Genomic DNA, 19899 nt, shown 5'->3' on the forward strand with positions numbered 1-19899 from the left:
TACTTCTCTCAATTTTTATTTTTATGCAATAATTTTAGGCAGCAACCATGGATATTTCCCGTCATTGCACTCAAATTTACAATGTCAGTGTGTTTTAGAAGATATTGGGCTGAATCCTGTTAGTAATCCTGTCTGTTAATTGCAACATCAGGTCTGAGACTCAGTTTCTTTATTCAACTTTCCTTTGAAAAGACATTTTAATCCAGATGCTATAGCATCAAACACTAAATAATATTCTTTAGGGATTATTGGAATTAATATATATATATATTTTTAGAGAGAAATTATGTTTATAAGGACCCATGAGAGTATCACCTTGTGAAAATTACTTAATCTAAGTTGAATATTACTTATTTCAAAGTTGCATTGCAACAGAAATTCAACACCTTTTTTTTTTTAAGATTAGATTGGGATTTAAATAATACATTTTAATTTTGTATTGAAAGTAATTCTTGATGCAACCGTTTTTTTGTCATGCAACATCATTTGATGTGCTGAAGTCTATCACATTTAAAGCCTCCATTACAAACCCAATTAGTTAAGGTACCTTTTTTAATGTAATGAGATCTATTTCTCCAAATAAAATTGTAAAGACTTCTATTTACTTTTTTAATTATATTATTAGGTACATCTAGTGAAATTGCAGGATAGAGCAGATGATATAAATATTCAGTTTTTGATCAAATAATTCTACTATTCATTGACAGGTCTTTCATTAACCATAAATTCAATCTATTTTTATCTTCAGTCACCAAGTTTTTAAATTAAGCTGTACCCTTTCCGTTTCATCTTTACATATTTTGATAGGTAGCTACATTCTTTACAGGGATTCCATTAATATCTAGAAGTTCAATTTTTTATTTAAAGAGGGTACTCACATTTGTTTGAATTTAATTTTAAACCTGAAACCAATGAAAAGTCATTCAAACAATCAATCACATTTTTAATTTCTAATGAATCTCTAAAATTATTATCGTCTGCTGATTGACAGCATTTTTTATTTTATTTTTTTTAAATCCTGATTCCGTGAAAATTATATTTGTTAATGTATTACATGCATTACATGTAAAAATAAAAAAAGGAGATATTCGGCATCCCTCATGGCTCTTTTTAGAGAAATCTGGAGCTTGTCTATTTCTTTTTCTTGAACAATTTAATTGCGATTTACAAGCCAATTTATGGTGTATTACCGCCACCAACTGGAATGGAGTGTGAAGCATGGGGGGGTTGTCTAGCCTTCCTATGTGACCCTATGAGCAGGTGGGTTGTACGCAGAACGACTTTTTCTGAGTTTAAGGCGGTTGGCATAAACTGGTTTGTGACTGTATTGAGATGAATTTTGAGAAAGTTAATGAAGAAGATATGGAGTTTGATGATTGGAATTTAGTAGGGAGTGGGAAAAGTCAAGAAAACAGGAAAAAAAACTAAATGAAGGGAATCTGGTAACAAGCCAATCCAGTAAACGGGGATTAGAAGGAAACAGTTCAAATGAGGATAATAGGGCTGTTCGCAAAAAGATTGTAAAAGAGGAATTTAAGATAATTCTTAAATTTAGAAAGCAAGATGAGCATGTTAATCTTAGTCCAATGGCATTGTCTAAAGAGTTGAAGCAAAAGTTAGGAGAAGTGGATATAGCTAAGATTTTGAGAGACGGAAGTCTGCTTATAATTTGTAAAACAGAAGAACAAAAAAACAAAGCGTCAGGATTCAGTGCTTCCAGAAAGAGTTAAAATAGGATATATGAGTTTCGTAGTGAGTCCATATATTCCTCCCCCATTCCGCTGTTATAAATGTCAGAGATATGGACATATAGCAGCGGTGTGCAAAGGAAAACAATGATGTCCCAAGTGTGGAGGTGAGCATAGAATTGAAAACTGTGGAGAGGGTGTACAGGATAATTGCTGTAATTGTTGTGGGCAACACAGGATAACATACAGTGTATGTGATGTAAGGAAGAGAGCAGTGGAAATTGAAAAAGTGAAAGCGGTAAACAACTTAAGTTACTCAGAGGCAGTGAAGAAGGTTTAAAAGCAAAGGAGAAGTGATGATACTGTTAAACATATCATGAGACATGAGGTTGGTCAAGCAGGAAAACAATACAATGGAAAATAACTTGAGACAAGAGGTTGGTCAAGCAGAGGAAAGCAACACAGCACTGACAGTGGATTAGTTGATTTTGTTCATTGATTATGTAATTAATTGTACAGATCAAGTTAAACAAAATACAGAGAAAATTAAAATAATTGTGAAAGGAGCTGAAAGGTTTTTGGGTATAGATAATATATCTTGGGAAAATATAAAAAAAAAAAGACTGGAAGATGGTGGAAAGACAAGTGATAAGTTGACTTGAATATTTTACAATGGAATGCATGAAGTTTGATAGCTAATGGTCAGGAGTTTAAACGATTTATAAAAGGGCTTAGAAAGAAACCAGAAATCATATGTATCCAGGAAACATGGCTTAAGCCAGTATTAGATTTTAGTATTAAAGGGTATGATGGTATACGCAGAGATAGAGAGGAAGATATTGGGGGAGGGTGTATAATATTTGTTAAAAATGGAATACAATATAGGGTTATTGAGAAAGGTAATGAGTTGGAATTTATAGTATTAGGTTTTGAGTAAAGAAGGAAATGTTAAAATTATAAATTTTTATAATCCATGTAAAAGATTATCAGTAGAGTTAATGGATGAACTTACTGTACATTTAGAAGGAAAAATTATATGCTGTGGAGATTTAAATGCCCATATCACTGAAAGATTATTTGTTCTTAATTAACTTTGGTTGAGTGTATTTGGAATCAACTGTAGGCAACTGTAATTTGTTCACAATAGTGTGAAACAACTGGCCCATAATCAGCCTCTTAGGTCAACATCAGGTCAATGAATGGGCTCTCCATGGGAAATCCTTTCAAGTCATCAAAAGGTTAAACTATCATTTTCTCTCCATGGGGTGTTATTAGCCGTGTTTCCACTGGCGAGCTTAAACCGGGCGTGCCAGGGCCAGTCGCGTTTCCACTGTCACTTCCAGGGCTTGAAAGTGCTTTGTCAGGGCTTCCTCGGCTTCCTCGCCAGCGGGCCAGCTGGGGCTAGAGGAGGGGTTATGAACAAAGGCGGAGTTTCTCACTGTCTGGAGAGTCTGCACTGCGGATCATTTCAGAAAGATAACAGCTTTAACACTGGTATTACAGACTTTTTAAAATAAGTTGAGCTCAAAACTCACTCTTAGCAGCAAGTGTTTGAAATAACTTGATCCGATGTGGATTATAATCACTAAACAAGGCAGAAATATTTATAAGCGATGTAAAGCACGCTAAAAATTAACGTTACCATAGTAAACATGGTAAATGCTTGGATAAATCAGACGTCAGCTTCTTATTCTCTATCACAATTGTGTATTTATTAAGTAACATTTTATCTGTCGTCTCGTTTCATGAGTTTAGCTCCACGTTGCATATCATCAAAATAGAATAGTGATTTTTGTTCGGGAGCTTTTATAAAAATAGAGAGTGTGCGCTGAGGATAATTTCAGAAAGATAACAGCTTTAACACCAGCATTAAACACTTTTTTAAATAAGTCAAGCTCAAAACTCACTTTCAGTCAGCGGCGAGTGTTTGAAATAACTTGATCTGATGTGGATTATAATCACCATACAAGGCAGAAATATTTATAAGCGATGTAAAAGATATGCACGCATGCTAAACATGTTACCATAGTAAACATGTTAAACATGACCTCTTGAAGAAATCAGACGTCAGCTTCTTATTCTCTATCACAATCGTGTATTTATTTAGTAACTTATATTATCTGTCACAAGCCTCGTCTCGAGAGTTTTGCTCACGTTGACTATCATATAATGTTTTTTGTTCAGGAGCTTTTATAAAAATAGAGAGATTATCATTCATTCTAAATGTGACGTATAGGTCACTGTGGCTACACATAAACAGAAAAAGACTCGACTGAATAAGCAGGCTATTTTCATAAGCAGAAAAAATAAATAAATAAAATAGAAATAAGTGTATTTATGTGTGATTAATTTTGAGTCCTGATAAATTAAATCAATATGATCAATGTATCACTTATTCTATAATTAAAACATAGATGCTTTTGAATTTGAATATATGACAAAGCATGCAAACAAACGGCCGCTTTTATCATGTTCGTTTTGTGATCGCGCATGTTCCAGTGATTTATTTCTTAGTTTTCTGATAACTTCTCTTTGTTGGTGAAATGATGACGTTGCATGACGTTGTTCTGAGAGGCGTGTAAAGGGCGTGTTTTAGTGACGCGCAGCGGAGCTTCAGGCTCGACTGTAGAAACTCTGCGCTATAGAGGGTTCCCTTATCGAGTCGGTCTCTCGACATTACGTATGGGGAAATCCATTTCCTCGAAATTATGAAGTCTGATTGAATAACTCTTTTGCTTGCAAATAGCCAATGGTGCCCTCGCCCTCACCTGATTGGCTGACAGCCATCAATATAGGTGACGGTGGGCGCCAAAACCCTCAGAATCTTTTTTTCTTCACTTGAGTCTGGTTTCGTCGTGGATTCACACATACAGAGCGGAAAATTATGGAAAATTATCCCCTCTCGCGTTCCGGTGATTTTACTCTTAAAATGTCTCTTTGCCGCATGTGTGGTGGGCCCATTGATTTCCCGGACGCACACGAGCAGTGTGTGCTGTGCCTGGGTCGGGCTCACGCAGAGGCGGCATTCGAAGGATCGGGATGTCGTGCCTGTGAGGAGCTTCCCATCAAGATCCTTCGTGCAAGGCTGGCCGTTACCCGTAACGGTGGCCCTGTATCTCCTGCCTCTCCCCCGTCCACCGCCGTCGAGCCGCGAACTGAGAGACTGCAGAGAGCTCCATCGACGGATTCTGTCGAGGTACTGGCATCAGCCCAACGCCCACGCCACCCTCACGTGGAAGATCCCCTCTCATACTCTGAGGCCAGTTACCGCCCTCCACTAGAAGCGCGGGAAATGGTCTCGTTTGGATATGACGAGGACGACGCCATGTCTACTAATGCCTCAGACCCGGGAGCGTGGTCCGAGGCCCCGTCTGAAGCCGCCACCGCCTCACTGGATGCCGAGCTTATGGCGATCCTCACGGAGGCGGTGGCAGATATGGAATTGGAGTGGACAGCCCCCAAGGAGCTGCCGTCTAAGAGATGGATGGACGGTTCTTTCCTTGGCGCGGGCTGCCAGGGTGAAGCCCCGCAGAGACCCGAGGAACTCACCCGGTCATGGCGCTCCCTTTACTCAGCCCGAGCCCATGCACAGGGGACCCAGCTGCTGACGACGGTGGAAGGGGCGGAGAAATTAGGATACGCGCGACCGCCTCCCGTCGAGGATGCTATCGCGGCCCACCTGGCGTCTTCTCCAGGCTGGAAAACCGCCTCTTTGCCTTCTAAAACATGTCGAGCTACTGCTCACATCGCCGAGAAGGCGTACATATCTGCTGGACATGGAGCATCTGCCCTCCACACGATGGCAATCCTGCAGGTCTTCCAAACTCGGCTCCTTGGGTCCCTGGATGAGGGAAGCCCAGACCCAGAGTTGCTCAGGAAGCTGCGCACGGCGGCGGATCTCGCTCTCGCGGCGTCGAAAAAGGTAGCGCAGGGAATCGGCCGCAATATGAGCAGCCTTGTGGTCCTGCATCGCCATCTGTGGCTGACGCTGTCCGGCATGCGCGATGCCGAAAAGAGGCAGTTCCTGGATGCACCGGTGAGCCCCACCGGTCTTTCCGGTGTCGCGGTGGAATCTCTGTCGGAGAAATACGCCGAGACCGTCAAGCAGTCTAAGATGATGCCTCATCTTTTGCCAAAACGGTCTCAAGCCCCCCCTGCAGCGAGGTCCAGATCTTCTTCGGCACAGCGCCAGGCGGGAAATACCAGGCGCGCGTTCCCGAGCGCGGCAGAGCGTCGTGAGGCAGAGCCACCATTCCGCCAGAGGCAGCCCAGGAAGCCCCGTTTTGGTCCTAAACCGGCCTCTAGCAGCCAAGGGCGCCCGGCTGGCAAGAAGGAGCAGCGTTCCTGATGCTCGTGCCAGGGGGAAGAGAGTGCGGGACGTGTTCGTCGGACCCGCTGTGAAAAGAGCGTGTTCCCACCCAGAGTTCATCAAAGATGTAAATGTTGTGAGAATAAAACCGCTGTGTTCTGTTTCAATAAACATGCATTACATGCCTCAGCAAAAGAGCTTTCTTCCTCCCTCTACTATTACCCGCTATATAAGCGAAGCCTCTCCTCCGAGAGACGCTTCGCAAAGCGGAAGCTCGGGGAAACCCGAGGAGGTGACTATGTTTGTTCCCGTGCAAGAAGCCGCGAACGAGTCACCTGCCATTCATATAGCGGTCAATGCTTCCCCGGTGGCTGGCGCGCACGTATACCCTCTGTATTGAGTCATCTCAGCACGTGGGCGACGCTCCCCGCGGCATTTTATTGGGTGATCAACACGATAAAACGCGGCTATACGCTCCAGTTCGCTCGCAGACCACCCCGCTTCGGCGGTGTGATTATGACAGAAGTGTCAGAACAGAGCGCCCCGCTGCTACGAGCAGAAATATCCTCTCTCCTGGCCAAACAAGCAGTAGAGATAGTGCCCGTGGAACGGAGAAATTCCGGTTTCTACAGCCGTTATTTTCTAGTTTCGAAAAAGGACGGAGGTATGCGCCCCATCTTAGACCTGAGATTACTGAACAAAGCGCTCGCGAAACGCACGTTCAAGATGATAACTGTGAAGCAGATCCTCGCGCACATTCAGCCCGACGATTACTTCATTGCAGTGGATCTAAAGGATGCTTACTTCCACATCCAGATAGCCCCACATCACAGGCGCTTCCTGCGTTTTGCATTCGAGGGTGTGGCGTACCAGTTCAAAGTGCTGCCATTTGGGCTCACTTTGGCTCCCCGTGTATTTACAATATGCATGAATACAGCACTCGCTCCCCTGAAGCTCAGTGGAATGCGCATACTGAACTATCTCGAAGACTGGTTAGTCATCGCACGGTCAAGAAGCGCTCTCGAGAAACACAAACACAGACTCCTCGCCCATCTGACAGGTTTGGGGCTGTCTGTGAACATTCAGAAGAGCACACTGCAGCCGCGCCAATATATCACATTCCTGGGTATGATACTGGACTCGCGCTCTATGATCGCGAAGCTGTCAGAGCCGAGAATCCAGTCGATTCACAATACACTAGCCCTCTTCGTTCAATGCAGAGCTATCCCCTTAACGGCACGACCATATTCGAGCAGGGTGCTGCTATGGGCAGAGTGGTCAGACTTGTAGTGGTCACTACGGATGCTTCACTATCAGGCTGGGGAGCCCTATGCGATGGCAGACCAGCTTTCGGTACGTGGACAGGGGACCAGACGCACTGGCATATAAACTGCTTGGAGATGGAAGCGGTTCATCTAGCGCTGCAGAGTTTCCTTCCGTTTGTGAAACACCGTCATGTTCTCATCAGAACGGACAACACAGCGGTGGTGGCATACATCAATCGCCAGGGAGGTTTGCGTTCGCGATCCCTGCAGGGATTAGTGAGACAGTTGCTGTTATGGACGGACAGGGTACTTCTGTCGATTCGAGCAGTGCACGTACCGGGCAGTTTGAATTGAGGCGCGGACATGCTGTCCAGGGACGGCATTGTACACGGAGAATGGGGGCTCCATCCGCAAACGATAAATATGATCTGGAATCTGTTTGGCAAAGCGGAGATCAACTTCTTTGTGTCGCAAGAGAACGCCCACTGCCCTCTGTACTTCTCGCTGACAGCATCCCCCCTGGGGGGAGACGCGCTGTCGAGCCGCTGGCCAAAGGGACGGAAGTATGGTTTTCCCCCAGTCAAGTTAATGCCGCTGGTGCTGCAGAAGATCAGGGAGGAGAGATGTGCGTTGATCCTGGTAGCACCCAAATGGCCCAACCAGCCGTGGTTCCCGGAACTGGTGAACATATCACGGCTTCCCCCGTGGCGGATCCCGCCGAGAAGGGACCTCTTATCCCAGGCGAGGGGCACCATATGGCACCCCAACCCAGAGCTTTGGGATCTGCATGTGTGGCAGATCAGCGTGGAGTATATCAGCGAGTGCTGCAGACAATAGCAGAGGCTAGAGCCCCTTCGACGAGGCGTTTATACACTCTGAAGTGGAAAGTATTTGCTAACTGGTGTGTTGACAAAAATGAGGACCCCAGGAGTTGCGATATCTCCATTATTCTGACCTTCCTACAGGAACGTCTGGATGCTGGCAGTACCCCATCTACAGTGAAAGTCTACGTGGCCGCTATCGCCGTTTGTCGTGACTTGCTAGACGGCCATTCAGTGGGGAGGCACCCCCTGATAACGAGCTTTCTTCGGGGAGCTAGGCGGCTTAATCCACCCCGCCTTCGTCAGATGCCGGTCTGGGACCTGTCATTAGTGCTTAATGCGCTGTCCAACCCACCTTGTGAACCAGCTGAGTTTAGCGACCTTAAAGTGCTCTCATTTAAGACGCCGCTACTGCTCGCGCTAGCTTGCGGGAAACGAGTGGGAGACTTGCATGCCTTGTCAGTGAACAGCGCGTGTATGCAGTTTGGACCGGAAGATTGTATGGTCAGACTTTTACCCAAACGCGGCTATTCGCCTAAAGTGCTCTCAACGCCGTTCAGAGCTCAGATAGTTACAATTCAAGCATTTTTCCCCCAGAGGAGGACAGTAATTCAGTGTCTCAGAAGTGCGCTTTGTGTCCCGTGCTGCCCTGCGTGCATACAGTATGTGAACAGAACTAGCCAGTTTCGAACTTCAGAGCAGCTTTTCGTCTGCTACGCGGGTGCCAAGAAGGGCAGCGCGCTGTCGAAGCAGAGGCTATCAAACTGGATAGTGGAGGCTGTGCGACTAGCTTATGCTTCCCGGGGAACCGCCTGCCCAACCGGGGTGCACTTAGTCATTGGACTAAGCTATGGGCACGCCCTGCCTAGCGCGTGCACTAGCCGTGGTTTCTACCAGGTCAGCGTCAGTTATTTTTGTAATAGCTGCGGTTGAGGTATTCGTTCACTATCTAATGTGGTTCCTTTATTAAGCCCGCATTATAAGCCGGCAGTGTATTCCCAAGCTCCAACATATTGCTGCATTTTCCCCATATCACACCAGTGTTGCTTATCTGGGTGCACTGGATTACGATGGTGTAAGAGCTGATTTGGCTCTGTGCCAAGAGGTGTTTAAACCAGGTCCGGTACCCGACCTAGAGCTAACGCGCTGTAAGAACTAGTGCTTATGCTCTTCTGTGGCTCGATGCGAGCTAGGCCGGACAGTATTTCCCACATGGCCGACCGACTCGATGAGGGAACGTCCCCGGTTACTCACGTAACCTTAGTTCCCTGAGAGGAGGGAACGAGACATTACGTAACCTGCCGTGTGGAAAACCTTCCAACCTCATTACTCTCGTTCAGTGGAAGATTCTGAGGGTTTTGGCACCCACCGTCACCTATATTGATGGCTGTCAGCCAATCAGGTGAGGGCGAGGGCGCCATTGGCTATTTGCAAGCAAAAGAGTTATTCAATCAGACTTCATAATTTCGAGGAAATGGATTTCCCCATATGTAATGTGTCGTTCCCTCCTCTCAGGGAACTAAGGTTACGTGAGTAACCGGGGACGTTTTCACGGCGCGTCATCAGACCGGAAGTCGGCCATGTTGGAGGCACTCCACATCACAACAAAGCACTGGCACTGAAGTATATCCCAAAGTCGTCAAGGAAAATGGTTAATTATTGCCGTGTTTCAGGTTGTACTAATAAGACAGCTCGAGAATAATAGTGTGTGGTTTTTTGGGGTGTCAGATTGTACATGTGCATTTATATGATAGAATAAAATACTATGAAACTAATTCAGATAGTGTACAGTGTAGATAGCAAACTGGGAGTCTTTGAAATGAAAAAAAAAATAATGATTGAGAGTCACTTGGCTACACCTTGAGTATCGCAATGATATCATACAGTTAAGTATAGGTTGATTAAAGACGTTATTGCATTACTTACTTTGCCCTTTACAATACAACGGTCGTCGATAACCTGCATCTCCCTCACTCATCCACACACCATCTGGTTATAAGCCTCCAAACCCTTGTAGGATTTAAGGTCTTCCGCTGTGTATGGGCTCGGCGAGAAAACCAGGTAGTTGACTATATCGGGATATGCAACTGAAGGAAGAATCACCGGGTCGTCACGGATCCAAGAAGAGGGAGCTAACTCGTAAGGATCTGCACCGCCAATAAATCGTAATTTCTCGAAATAGCGCCTTTTCTTGTGGTCCAAGTCCTTCCCTATATGCCTTTGCATCTTGGGCACGTTTTGTTGAACTTTTCAGTTGTTTAGACATGGCTACATTCACTTAAAGTATCCAAAGCGCACTATACTCCATTGTACTCCGTTCAGTTTTTTACACCGAGTACCTCCACAATGGCCGCGCATCCGGGTTACCGCCCAGAACGTAACGTCGGTGAAAACCCTCTATTCTGGCCTCAGTGTTACTGGCCCGAGACTATGAGCGCCGCCCGGCCCGCTTTAAGCCCTGGCTCGCACTGACCTGACAGACACTGACCGCGGCTATTGTATTGTTTGTAGCACATTTGTTAACAGGTATAACGGTTTGTTCTCACAGACAGTACTTTGGGTTAAGACTGTTTGAAGGATGACATGCTAACATCACTGCTGAAGAACTACTACACTGCTACCTTCAATAAATTCTTCTCCCCACAAGAACTTTGGTCAAGCTTACTTATTTTATGTATTAGAGAAATCTAGTACATTGGCGAGCCACCCAAACTACTGCTCAGTCAAATACAGCAAAATCTAACAGCACTTTATGGGATAATTGCAATGATGGGAATGGAACAGTGATTGAAGAGTTAATGGAGATTAAAGACCTAGAATGTTTAAATGATGGAAGGGGTATAAGGATTAATGTCAAAACGGGCACAGAATCAGCTATTGATCTTACACTTGTATCAAATTCTCTTGCGGGGGTATGCTTATGGGATGTAAATAGAGAAATGATTATAGGAAGTGATCATTATCCTATAGTAGTGGAAGACCATGAAAGTGAAAGACCATCAGAAATATGAGCTTGAAAGAAGGACTTTAATAGAAAAAAAAAATAAATAAATGTGATTTATACTAGGGGATATTTTAGGGGATATTTTACAAAATAAATCTGGAAATAAATGTTATAGTTTTATTTTTCAGTATCTTAGAATAAATAATTTGTTTGAGAGGATATAAAATGTCATCTTGATCCACACTCCATACCAGTTGGTGGCGGTAATACAACATTTTGTTGCTTGTCAACAGCCAATAAAACCTTAAGAAGAAGAAAAAGAAGACCCTATGAGCCATATAGACAGTATAGCGAGCTGGGTAACACAGGGATAGCAAAGAGAATATAGAACACAATTTTGGAAATATTTATTATTTATTTAAAGGGTGGGGGAAGAGAGTTGGAAGTCTCCATTTTAGTTATAGTTTATCTCTTTTGTCTAGCTCCGGTTCACCCTCCAGTACAGTAGGTGGCGGTAATTGACCATTGAAGTTGGATGCCAACCGCCGTTAAACATCAAAGAAGAAGAGGAAAAAGAAGCGAGCTGGGTACGTCATGACGCTGTGCGTTGCGGATGGGACGTCTATTCGTAGTGAACCATCCGCATTGTTGTTGGTTGCAGGCAAATAATCATATCGCCGTTCCTTGCCGGAAAGGAAACGACCCTGTGTTTGAATGGTAATCAAACCAAGCTTTTTTGTACTGATTATTAGTTCATAATTGTAGTCCTGTCGTCCGCTGTGGTTAAGCGTTTGCAGCATTCCAGATTTATTCATGCAGATTTAAATCGGTGGTCCTTGGATGAGAACATTGTGTACGGAATAACTGCAGGCCACCTCGCCAGAAAGCTGCTCCTTTCTTTATTCAGCAGATCAGAGGTAAAATGATCGATAATAAAATAACGTCATTGTTTTGCGATTTGCACCTTTTTTATAATGCCTGGGAATATAAAGAGAAAAGATTTGAAAACATCGCAAACTGCCTAACGTTACATGGGCAGTATTTTAGGGGATAGGCGAACCCTAAAACTCTGATGTGATGTAGAAAAACTGTTTCGATTTGAATGTTTTTGATACACGTTAAATGGTTAAAATGTTTTGAATTGTACGTCCGAATGGTGTCTCTGATCTCTCCTGTTTCATCCCGAAAATGCGACCTATTTGCGCCTACGCTGCTATAGTAATCCATGCTATCACGTAGTAACCTAATAATACCTTGGTAAAACTGTAGTTGAAGTAGAAATACTCTGGGCTTTTAGTGCCGTTGTATACATCAATACCAAAGCAACATACATTGCATCATTTTACCATGGTAACATTAACTTTTGAATATCTTTATCCATTGTGATATGGATTATTTAGATTCAGTCATGTAAAACAGCATGGTTTAATTTTTGTGGAATGAATCAACATATAATAAAAATGCACTGTTGTATTATAAATAACACTGGTTATGTTTTATTTTCAGCTTTGTAAGAATCCTCAATGAAAAGAAAATATCTGCCTCACAAAGTATTCTCCCCTCAGCGGCTACCTTCCCCTATCAAACTTTTCTCAAACCGTAAGACACTGACTTACGCCCAGGCCCAGACGATGGTTGAACTAGAAGTTAATGGCCGGATGCACCGGTTCAGCATCTTTGACAAGCTCTACATCATCACGGATGAGGATCCCATTGCACAGGAATTTGTGGAGTGTACCAGCAATAAGGAGAATGCTGAAAAACACCAGCAGGTCCTGGTACATTCTGCAAACCTCAGAAACAACCAGCATAAAAAGAGCACTGCTGTTACCCCACAGAATGCTTTAGTGCAAGGCAGAACTCTTCCCGAGCCCAAATTCCGCACAGTGGATTACAGTCTCCCCGCAATCCCACGCAGACCTTCTACATACTACAAATTTGAGGAGAAAACTTCAGAAGAGCTGAATGAGGAGGTGGAATATGATATGGACGAAGAGGACTATGCCTGGCTTGAGCTGGTCAATAAGAAAAGAAAGAATGAAGGTCTTAACCCTGTTTGCCCTAATTCCTTTGAGTTCCTTCTTGACCGTTTTGAAAAAGAATCATTTTTAGAGAGTCAGGGCCAACAGAATCTACAGTTCTTAATTGATGAAGATGCTGTTTGCTGCATATGCATGGATGGAGATTGCATGGACAGCAATGCCATCCTGTTCTGCGATATGTGCAATCTAGCTGTTCACCAGGATTGTTATGGTGTTCCATATATTCCAGAGGGACAGTGGCTTTGCCGACATTGTCTGCAGTCCCCAACACAACCTGCTAACTGCATCCTCTGCCCTAACAAGGGAGGAGCGGTCAAAAAGACAGAAGATGACCAATGGGGTCATGTTGTTTGTGCATTATGGGTTCCCGAGGTTGGGTTTTCCAACATGGTCTTCATTGAGCCTATTGATGGTGTTTCAAATATTCCGCCAGCTCGATGGAAGCTTACCTGCTACCTCTGTAAAGAAAAAGGTGTTGGGGCTTGTATCCAGTGCCACAAAGCGAACTGCTACACTGCGTTTCATGTCAGCTGTGCACAGAAGGCTGGTCTCTTTATGAAGATGGAGCCTATTAAAGAGTTGACTGACTCAGATGTACCCACTTTTTCTGTGAAAAAGACAGCCTACTGTGGGGCCCACACCCCAAATGGCTCCGTTAAAAGACCGCTTACAATTTATAATGAAACTAAGACAAATGACAGACTTTGTCAGTCAGTGGACAAAAAGAACAGTAGGACAAGATTAAAAAAACAGAAGAGACTTAAAGACAACAAGGTGGAATTTGTAGGCCCAGTTCCAAATGCATCTGTACCCAGTTTTTCACCTGAAAGGTTTGTACGAATCTTTGATTTGACAAAAGCTGGTGAGATATTGGACTCTTTTAAGCCATTTCAGTGCAAATAATCAAGACTTTTCATTTCATTGTATACTGTTATATTCTCCTACAGGTTAAACACAATCCTCAATCAAGTTTCTTTACAGAAGAAGAAGGCATTTGGCGAACTTGTATTGAAGTATTGGATGCTTAAAAGACTTTCAAGGAATGGAGTGCCACTCAACAGACGCCTCCAAGCTAGCCTACATTTCCAGAAAAACACACAGCCGGTAAGTAGTCAAACCAAAATTTATTCAGACACCTTCAAACTTTCTCACAGTTTATTTGCTATAGTTTAGAAAATGGCAATAAAATATGACAAGAACTCAGAGTTAAACTTTGTCAAAACAAATCTTGATAATGTCAAATTGTAATCAATTACATAGAAAGGTATGTAATGGATTACAATCACCCAAAAATTATTCAGCCTTTAAATTTAATTACTCAATTAGATACTACCAATTAAGGTCAACCAATTACCAAGCAGAGCTTAATTTTGTTCCGTCTGTGGTGTAAAAAGGGGGCACTAGCAATTAAAGAAACAACACTTCAGCAAAATGTGGTCAGGTCAATGGTAGAGTTGTTCCGATTCTGATACTAGTATCGAAATATCACCGATACCACAACAAATTCTGGAATCGGCGAGTATACGAACCCATATACCGACCCGATACCATTTTCAAGACTTAGTTATGAACACTAGCTTTGCCTAACCGCTGCACGGTTCTTCTTCGAAGAAGAAATGAAAGCACGTTAGCAGCACTGATCTATATATGACTAGATCGCTCATCGCGTTCTAAACTGCCAACAGACAGTGAAGCCGCTTCTATATTATAGATGGTTAGCAGTATGTCCGCTGTTTAGGATTATTTCAGAAGTACTGCCACTTCACTACCAAGTCGGTGCTGAAAATTTTAAATTGTGATGATACCAGCGTCTCTGTAGTACCTGTAGTAAGTTACTGACTCCCGAGTATATTCGGTTCCCGCAGCTGCGTTCAAGCGCAGGGCTCCAGACTTTAGCCGAATATATATTAGTGTCTGTGAATATTAAACTGCAAAATACTATTGAAATATTACTCCTATTGAAATATTACCATCTCTGTGGGTGACGGGCGCAGATGTGCGAGAGCTCGTGGTTTTGTAGTCTCTGCCGTGTGTCACTATATGAGGACACAAAAGCATAAACAGTCACTTCATGAGAATTTACAGTTTCATTTGAGAAAACTATCATATCATACACACAGACACTCAAAGATCTTCATGGCAACCCATCAAAATAAATGTTTGGTTTAACATGAGTAAATTGACAATATATTAAGCTACTGTTGTAGCCTACAGTAGATTTAGCTATGTCTCTATTTAGTAATAATAATATGTCTCTATTAATAATAATAATTATGTCTAGACGGTTGCTTGTTTTTTACTTGTTTTGTTGTAAAGAGATTATCTGAATAATATATAATTTTTTTATATTCCTAGACTTATTTGATGCAGTTTTTTATACAGTTATATTGTAAAACTAAAATACCCTTTTTAGTTTTGCAGTGTTCGATTTTTGGCTGCATTTGAAGTTCTTTTTCGCTTAAGAAAATAAATAATATTACTGTCAAATTCATGTCAGATAATAAGAATACTGTAATAAATACAGTAGTTCACCATGTATTTGTTCATGTTTTATTAAGGGATAAGTCTGAAGCACAGCATAAAATAATTCTAGCAATTTACACAGGGCTAGTAGTATATACAGCTGTATACCGTAAAACTTCAAATAATAGCCCGGGCTTCTATTTACCCAAATCGCCGAACTGCACCGGCTTGTATTTGAGACAGGCGTCTATAAGAGACGGGCCTTTAATTTAGTGTTGAGATGTTCAAGCATGACAGTAGGAGGTTACCACATTATATTACGTTTTATTTATAATTAATTTGAATGTGTTTAACAGATAATTTAATGTAAGAAATGTCTTTGGCTATTGGCAGCTTAAAAAAATAAATAATAAAAAACGAAACTATGTGACCGCGATGGGAGGAACAATACAAGTTAACTTACCCCTAAACGAATGTGTTTAACAAATAATTTAGTGTAAGAAATGTCTAATATTATTGGCAGCATAAAAAAATGAAACGATGTGACAGCAAGGGTCAGAACAATATTACCGCTAAAATCTATCGAGCATATGAACTTGTTGCCCAAAACATATCAACAAGAAAGAATGAAGGCTACCCTGTAAAACAACTGCAATCGTGTGATAGAAAATTACTCTATTCATCACTATCATCATCCCTGCGATCCTCAATTACAAGTTCATTGGCGAATTCCTCCTCCACGTCGCTCTCCTCCACTTCTCCCTCTCCAGCCTCCGCTAATTCTGCCTGCCTTGCTTGCACTAAACACAGCTCTCGCCCAGATGCGCACGGCTCTCCCTCTTTGAAACAATGGATAAGGTGATCCTCACCTCTATCAGAAGCTACTGTCAGGCCACATACCTAAGGATAACACCCCGAAGTTAATGAAATATATTACCTCCTCTTTCTCCCTCGAACACACACGCGCAAGCATACCTTAAAGGAATTTTTCAGCCGCTCCGTATCCAGCTCTCTTTGTATCAACCGAGAAATGTCGCTGCTTCTCCTGAGTTTTGTTCGGCAAATTTGAAAACTCTCAGCTTAAAATGTCAAATCATACTTATTTATTTTTGTCTCCATGGAGGTATTGAGAGAATTAAGAAAACTGAAGACTAAAAGAAAGTTCGTTAACCTCTTTATTATGTTATCATAGTGAGTCGTTCATGAACTGTTTTTGTGTCTGTCACATGAAATCTAATCAAAACATAGAACAGACGATCTGACGGGTTTGAGAAGATCAAATAGCCTACAACCCACTACTAAAAAAAACAGACCAGGCCTCTATTTGAGACCGGCCTTTATTTACCCAAACCTGTCGTCACACCAGGCGTTTAAAAGAGACAGGCGTCTATTTGGGACTCGGCTATAATTTGAAGTTTTACAGTATACAGTATACACACCCAGGTATCGGATCAGTACTCTGTATCAGCCGATACCCTGAGCCCAGGTATCGGGAAGAGAAAAAGGGTATCGGGACATCTCTAGTCAATGGTCTGAATAATGTTTGGTTCCACATTTTTATCAGTTTTATCAGTTTTACTGGTAGTCCACTCTATAAAGAGTTTTTTTTTGGGGTATAATGAGTTCACGTTATTTTGCTATCCTCACTTACATAAATGAACTATAGTGCCCTGTTCCCACTAAAAAAATTCTATATATATATATATATACACACACACACACATACACAAAATTATATCAGATTTTTGTTTGCCTGTATATCCTTATGCAGCATTGTAAGAATAATTCACACAGAAATGAAAATTTGCTAAAAATGTACTCACCCTCAGGCCAAGTAGTTCTTCATTTAAACATATTTGGAAAAACATCACTTGGGCTCTCATTCTGATGGCACCCATGTACTACAGAGGATCCACTGGTAAGCAAGTGACATACTTCTCAATTTCCTACCAAACCAAGTCATCTATATCTCGGATGGTCTGAGGGGGAGTACATTTTCAGCAAATACTCATTTTTTTTTAGGTTAAATATTTCTTCAGGCGGCACTTACACATGACAATGCATGCTTTTACATTTTAATAACATAGTTTTCTTGAATTTGAAAACATTGTAATGACAGAAACAGACAGAAGAGCAAACTGAAGCATTGAAGGAGCAGCTGAAGAAGTGGCAATGGTTGAGACATGACCTTGAGCGAGCAAGACTCCTGCTAGAGTTGATAAGGAAGAGAGAGAAACTCAAGAAAGAAGAGGTATGAGAACAATATGCTGCTTTAAATTAAGAGAGGTTTTTGTAACAGTAACATTTGCTAATGTTAATTGTTTGCATATTTGTGGTTGTGTTGCAGATTATGCTTCAGCAGACATTAATGGAGGTCCAACTCACTCCTCTGACAGTCCTTCTGAGGACTGTGCTGGATCAGTTACAGGAGAAAGACCAAGCACACATTTTTGCAGAGCCTGTTAGCATTACAGAGGTTGGTCTGCATTTTCCTGAATTTTGATTGAAAAAATAAATGGCATAAGGTATTTTTGTATGCACAGTGTCTTTAAGCATAAAGGCAAGGAAAGGCAAGTTTATTTATATAGCACATTTCGTACACAATGGTAATTCAAAGTGCTTTACATAAAATAAAGTAAAATAAAACAAGCAATTTTACAACTTTTAAAATGATTAAAACATTTAAAAACAGTTAGAAAATGATTTTACATAAAAAAATAAAATAAAACAGAGAAAATATAGTGCAATCAGTTCGGACATTGCACAGTGCTCATTCAATAAATGCACAGCTAAAAAGATGCGTTTTGAGTCTAGATTTAAATGTGACTAGTGTTTTAGCACATCTGATCTCTTCTGGAAGCTGATTCCAACTGTGGTAGTAACTAAAGGCGGACTCCCCTTGTTTTGTGTGAACCCTTGGTATTTCTAACTGACTTGATCCAAGTGATCTGAGTGCTCTGTTAGGTTTATATTCAGTGAACATATCTGCAATATATTTCGGTCTTAGGTCATTTAGTGACTTATATACGAGTAAAAGTACTTTAAAATCAATCCTAAATGTAACTGGAAGCCAGTGTAAGGACCTGAGGACTGGTGTGATATGCTCAGATTTTCTGGTTATAGTCAGAATCCTGGCAGCAGCATTCTGGAAGGCCAGTGAGGAGCCCATTACAATAGTCCACCCTGCTGGTGATAAAGGCATGAACAAGTTTCTCCAAGTCTTGACTGGAAACAAAACATCTAATTCTTGCAATGTTTTTTAAATGATAGTATGCTGATTTAGTTACTGCTTTGACATGACTACTGAAACTAAGGTCTGTCTCCAGAATCACACCAAGATTCCTGACCTGATTTTTAGTTGTTTGACCCCTAGAGTCAAGGTATGCATTCACCTTGAACACTTCATCTTTGTTTCCAAATGCAATGACTTCAGTTTTTTCCTTGTTTAACTGAAGAAAGTTCTGGCACATCCAACTATTAATTTCATCAATGCATTGGCAGAGGGAGTCAAAGGGGCTGTAGTCATTTGGAGATAAGGCTAGGTAAATCTGGGTATCATCAGCATAGCTGTGGTAGGCAATTTGGTTCTTTCTCATTATTTGACTTAGTGGAAGCATATACAGGCTAAACAAGAGCGGTGCAAGAATTGACCCTTGTGGGACTCCGCATGTCATGGACGTCCACTTAGACTTATGCTCTCCTATACTCACATAATAGCCTCTCCCTTCTAAGTATGATCTGAACCATTTGAGTACCATCCCAGAAAGCCCGACCAAGTTTTCCAGTCTCTCTAGTAGTATGTTATGATCGACAGTGTCAAACGCAGCACTGAGATCTAGCAATACCAGCACCGATATTTTGCCAGAGTCACAATTTAAGCAAATATAATTTATTATCTTAATGAGTGCTGTCTCTGTGCTGTGATGCGGTCGGAAACCAGATTGAAAATTGTCTAGGTATCCATTTGAGTTTAAGGATTTTTTCAGCTGATTTAAAAACTACCTTTTCTATAATTTTGCCTATAAAAGGAAGATTAGATATTGGTCTAAAATTGCTCAAAATTGTGTTATCAAGATTGGTCTTTTTCAGGAGGGGCTTTACAACTGCAGTTTTTAGGGAGTTTGGAAATGTCCTAGAAAGAAGTGAGGCATTCACCACTTCTGAGAGATCTGCTTTAAAGCAGTCAATCACACTTCTGAAGAAAGATGTGGGAAGTGCGTCAAGACAACAGGTTGACAATTTTAGTTGCTGCACTATGTCTTCCAGAATGTTGCTATCAATTGTTTAAAAAATAGACATAGTATATTTTTGATATTTTGGCCGAATCTGTCTGACCTCTGCATTACTTGAGGATGTGCTAATCGCCT

The 19899-nt window shown here is 41.9% G+C and overlaps 1 protein-coding gene across 6 annotated transcripts in view; it reads left to right on the top strand.

Annotated features, from left to right (window-relative positions):
- Window positions 1-11589: 11589 nt before the first annotated feature.
- brd1a (bromodomain containing 1a) overlaps window positions 11590-19899 on the top strand; it is a 35128-nt gene continuing 26818 nt past the window's right edge. Inside the window, exons 1-6 of one of the 6 annotated variants that reach the window (XM_026231558.1) lie at window positions 11590-11744; window positions 11833-11944; window positions 12534-13899; window positions 14017-14173; window positions 17652-17783; window positions 17880-18008. In XM_026231558.1, coding sequence (XP_026087343.1) covers window positions 12551-13899; window positions 14017-14173; window positions 17652-17783; window positions 17880-18008 — 1767 coding nt within the window. In that variant the 5' untranslated portion in view covers window positions 11590-11744; window positions 11833-11944; window positions 12534-12550. Of the gene's footprint in view, window positions 11945-12533; window positions 13900-14016; window positions 14174-17651; window positions 17784-17879; window positions 18009-19899 lie in introns of all 6 variants that reach the window. The other 5 variants (XM_026231565.1, XM_026231575.1, XM_026231593.1 and 2 more) reach the window with 5 other exon arrangements.

The sequence above is a fragment of the Carassius auratus genome, chromosome 4 (genome assembly GCF_003368295.1).
Source record: "Carassius auratus strain Wakin chromosome 4, ASM336829v1, whole genome shotgun sequence".
Taxonomy (NCBI): domain Eukaryota; kingdom Metazoa; phylum Chordata; class Actinopteri; order Cypriniformes; family Cyprinidae; genus Carassius; species Carassius auratus.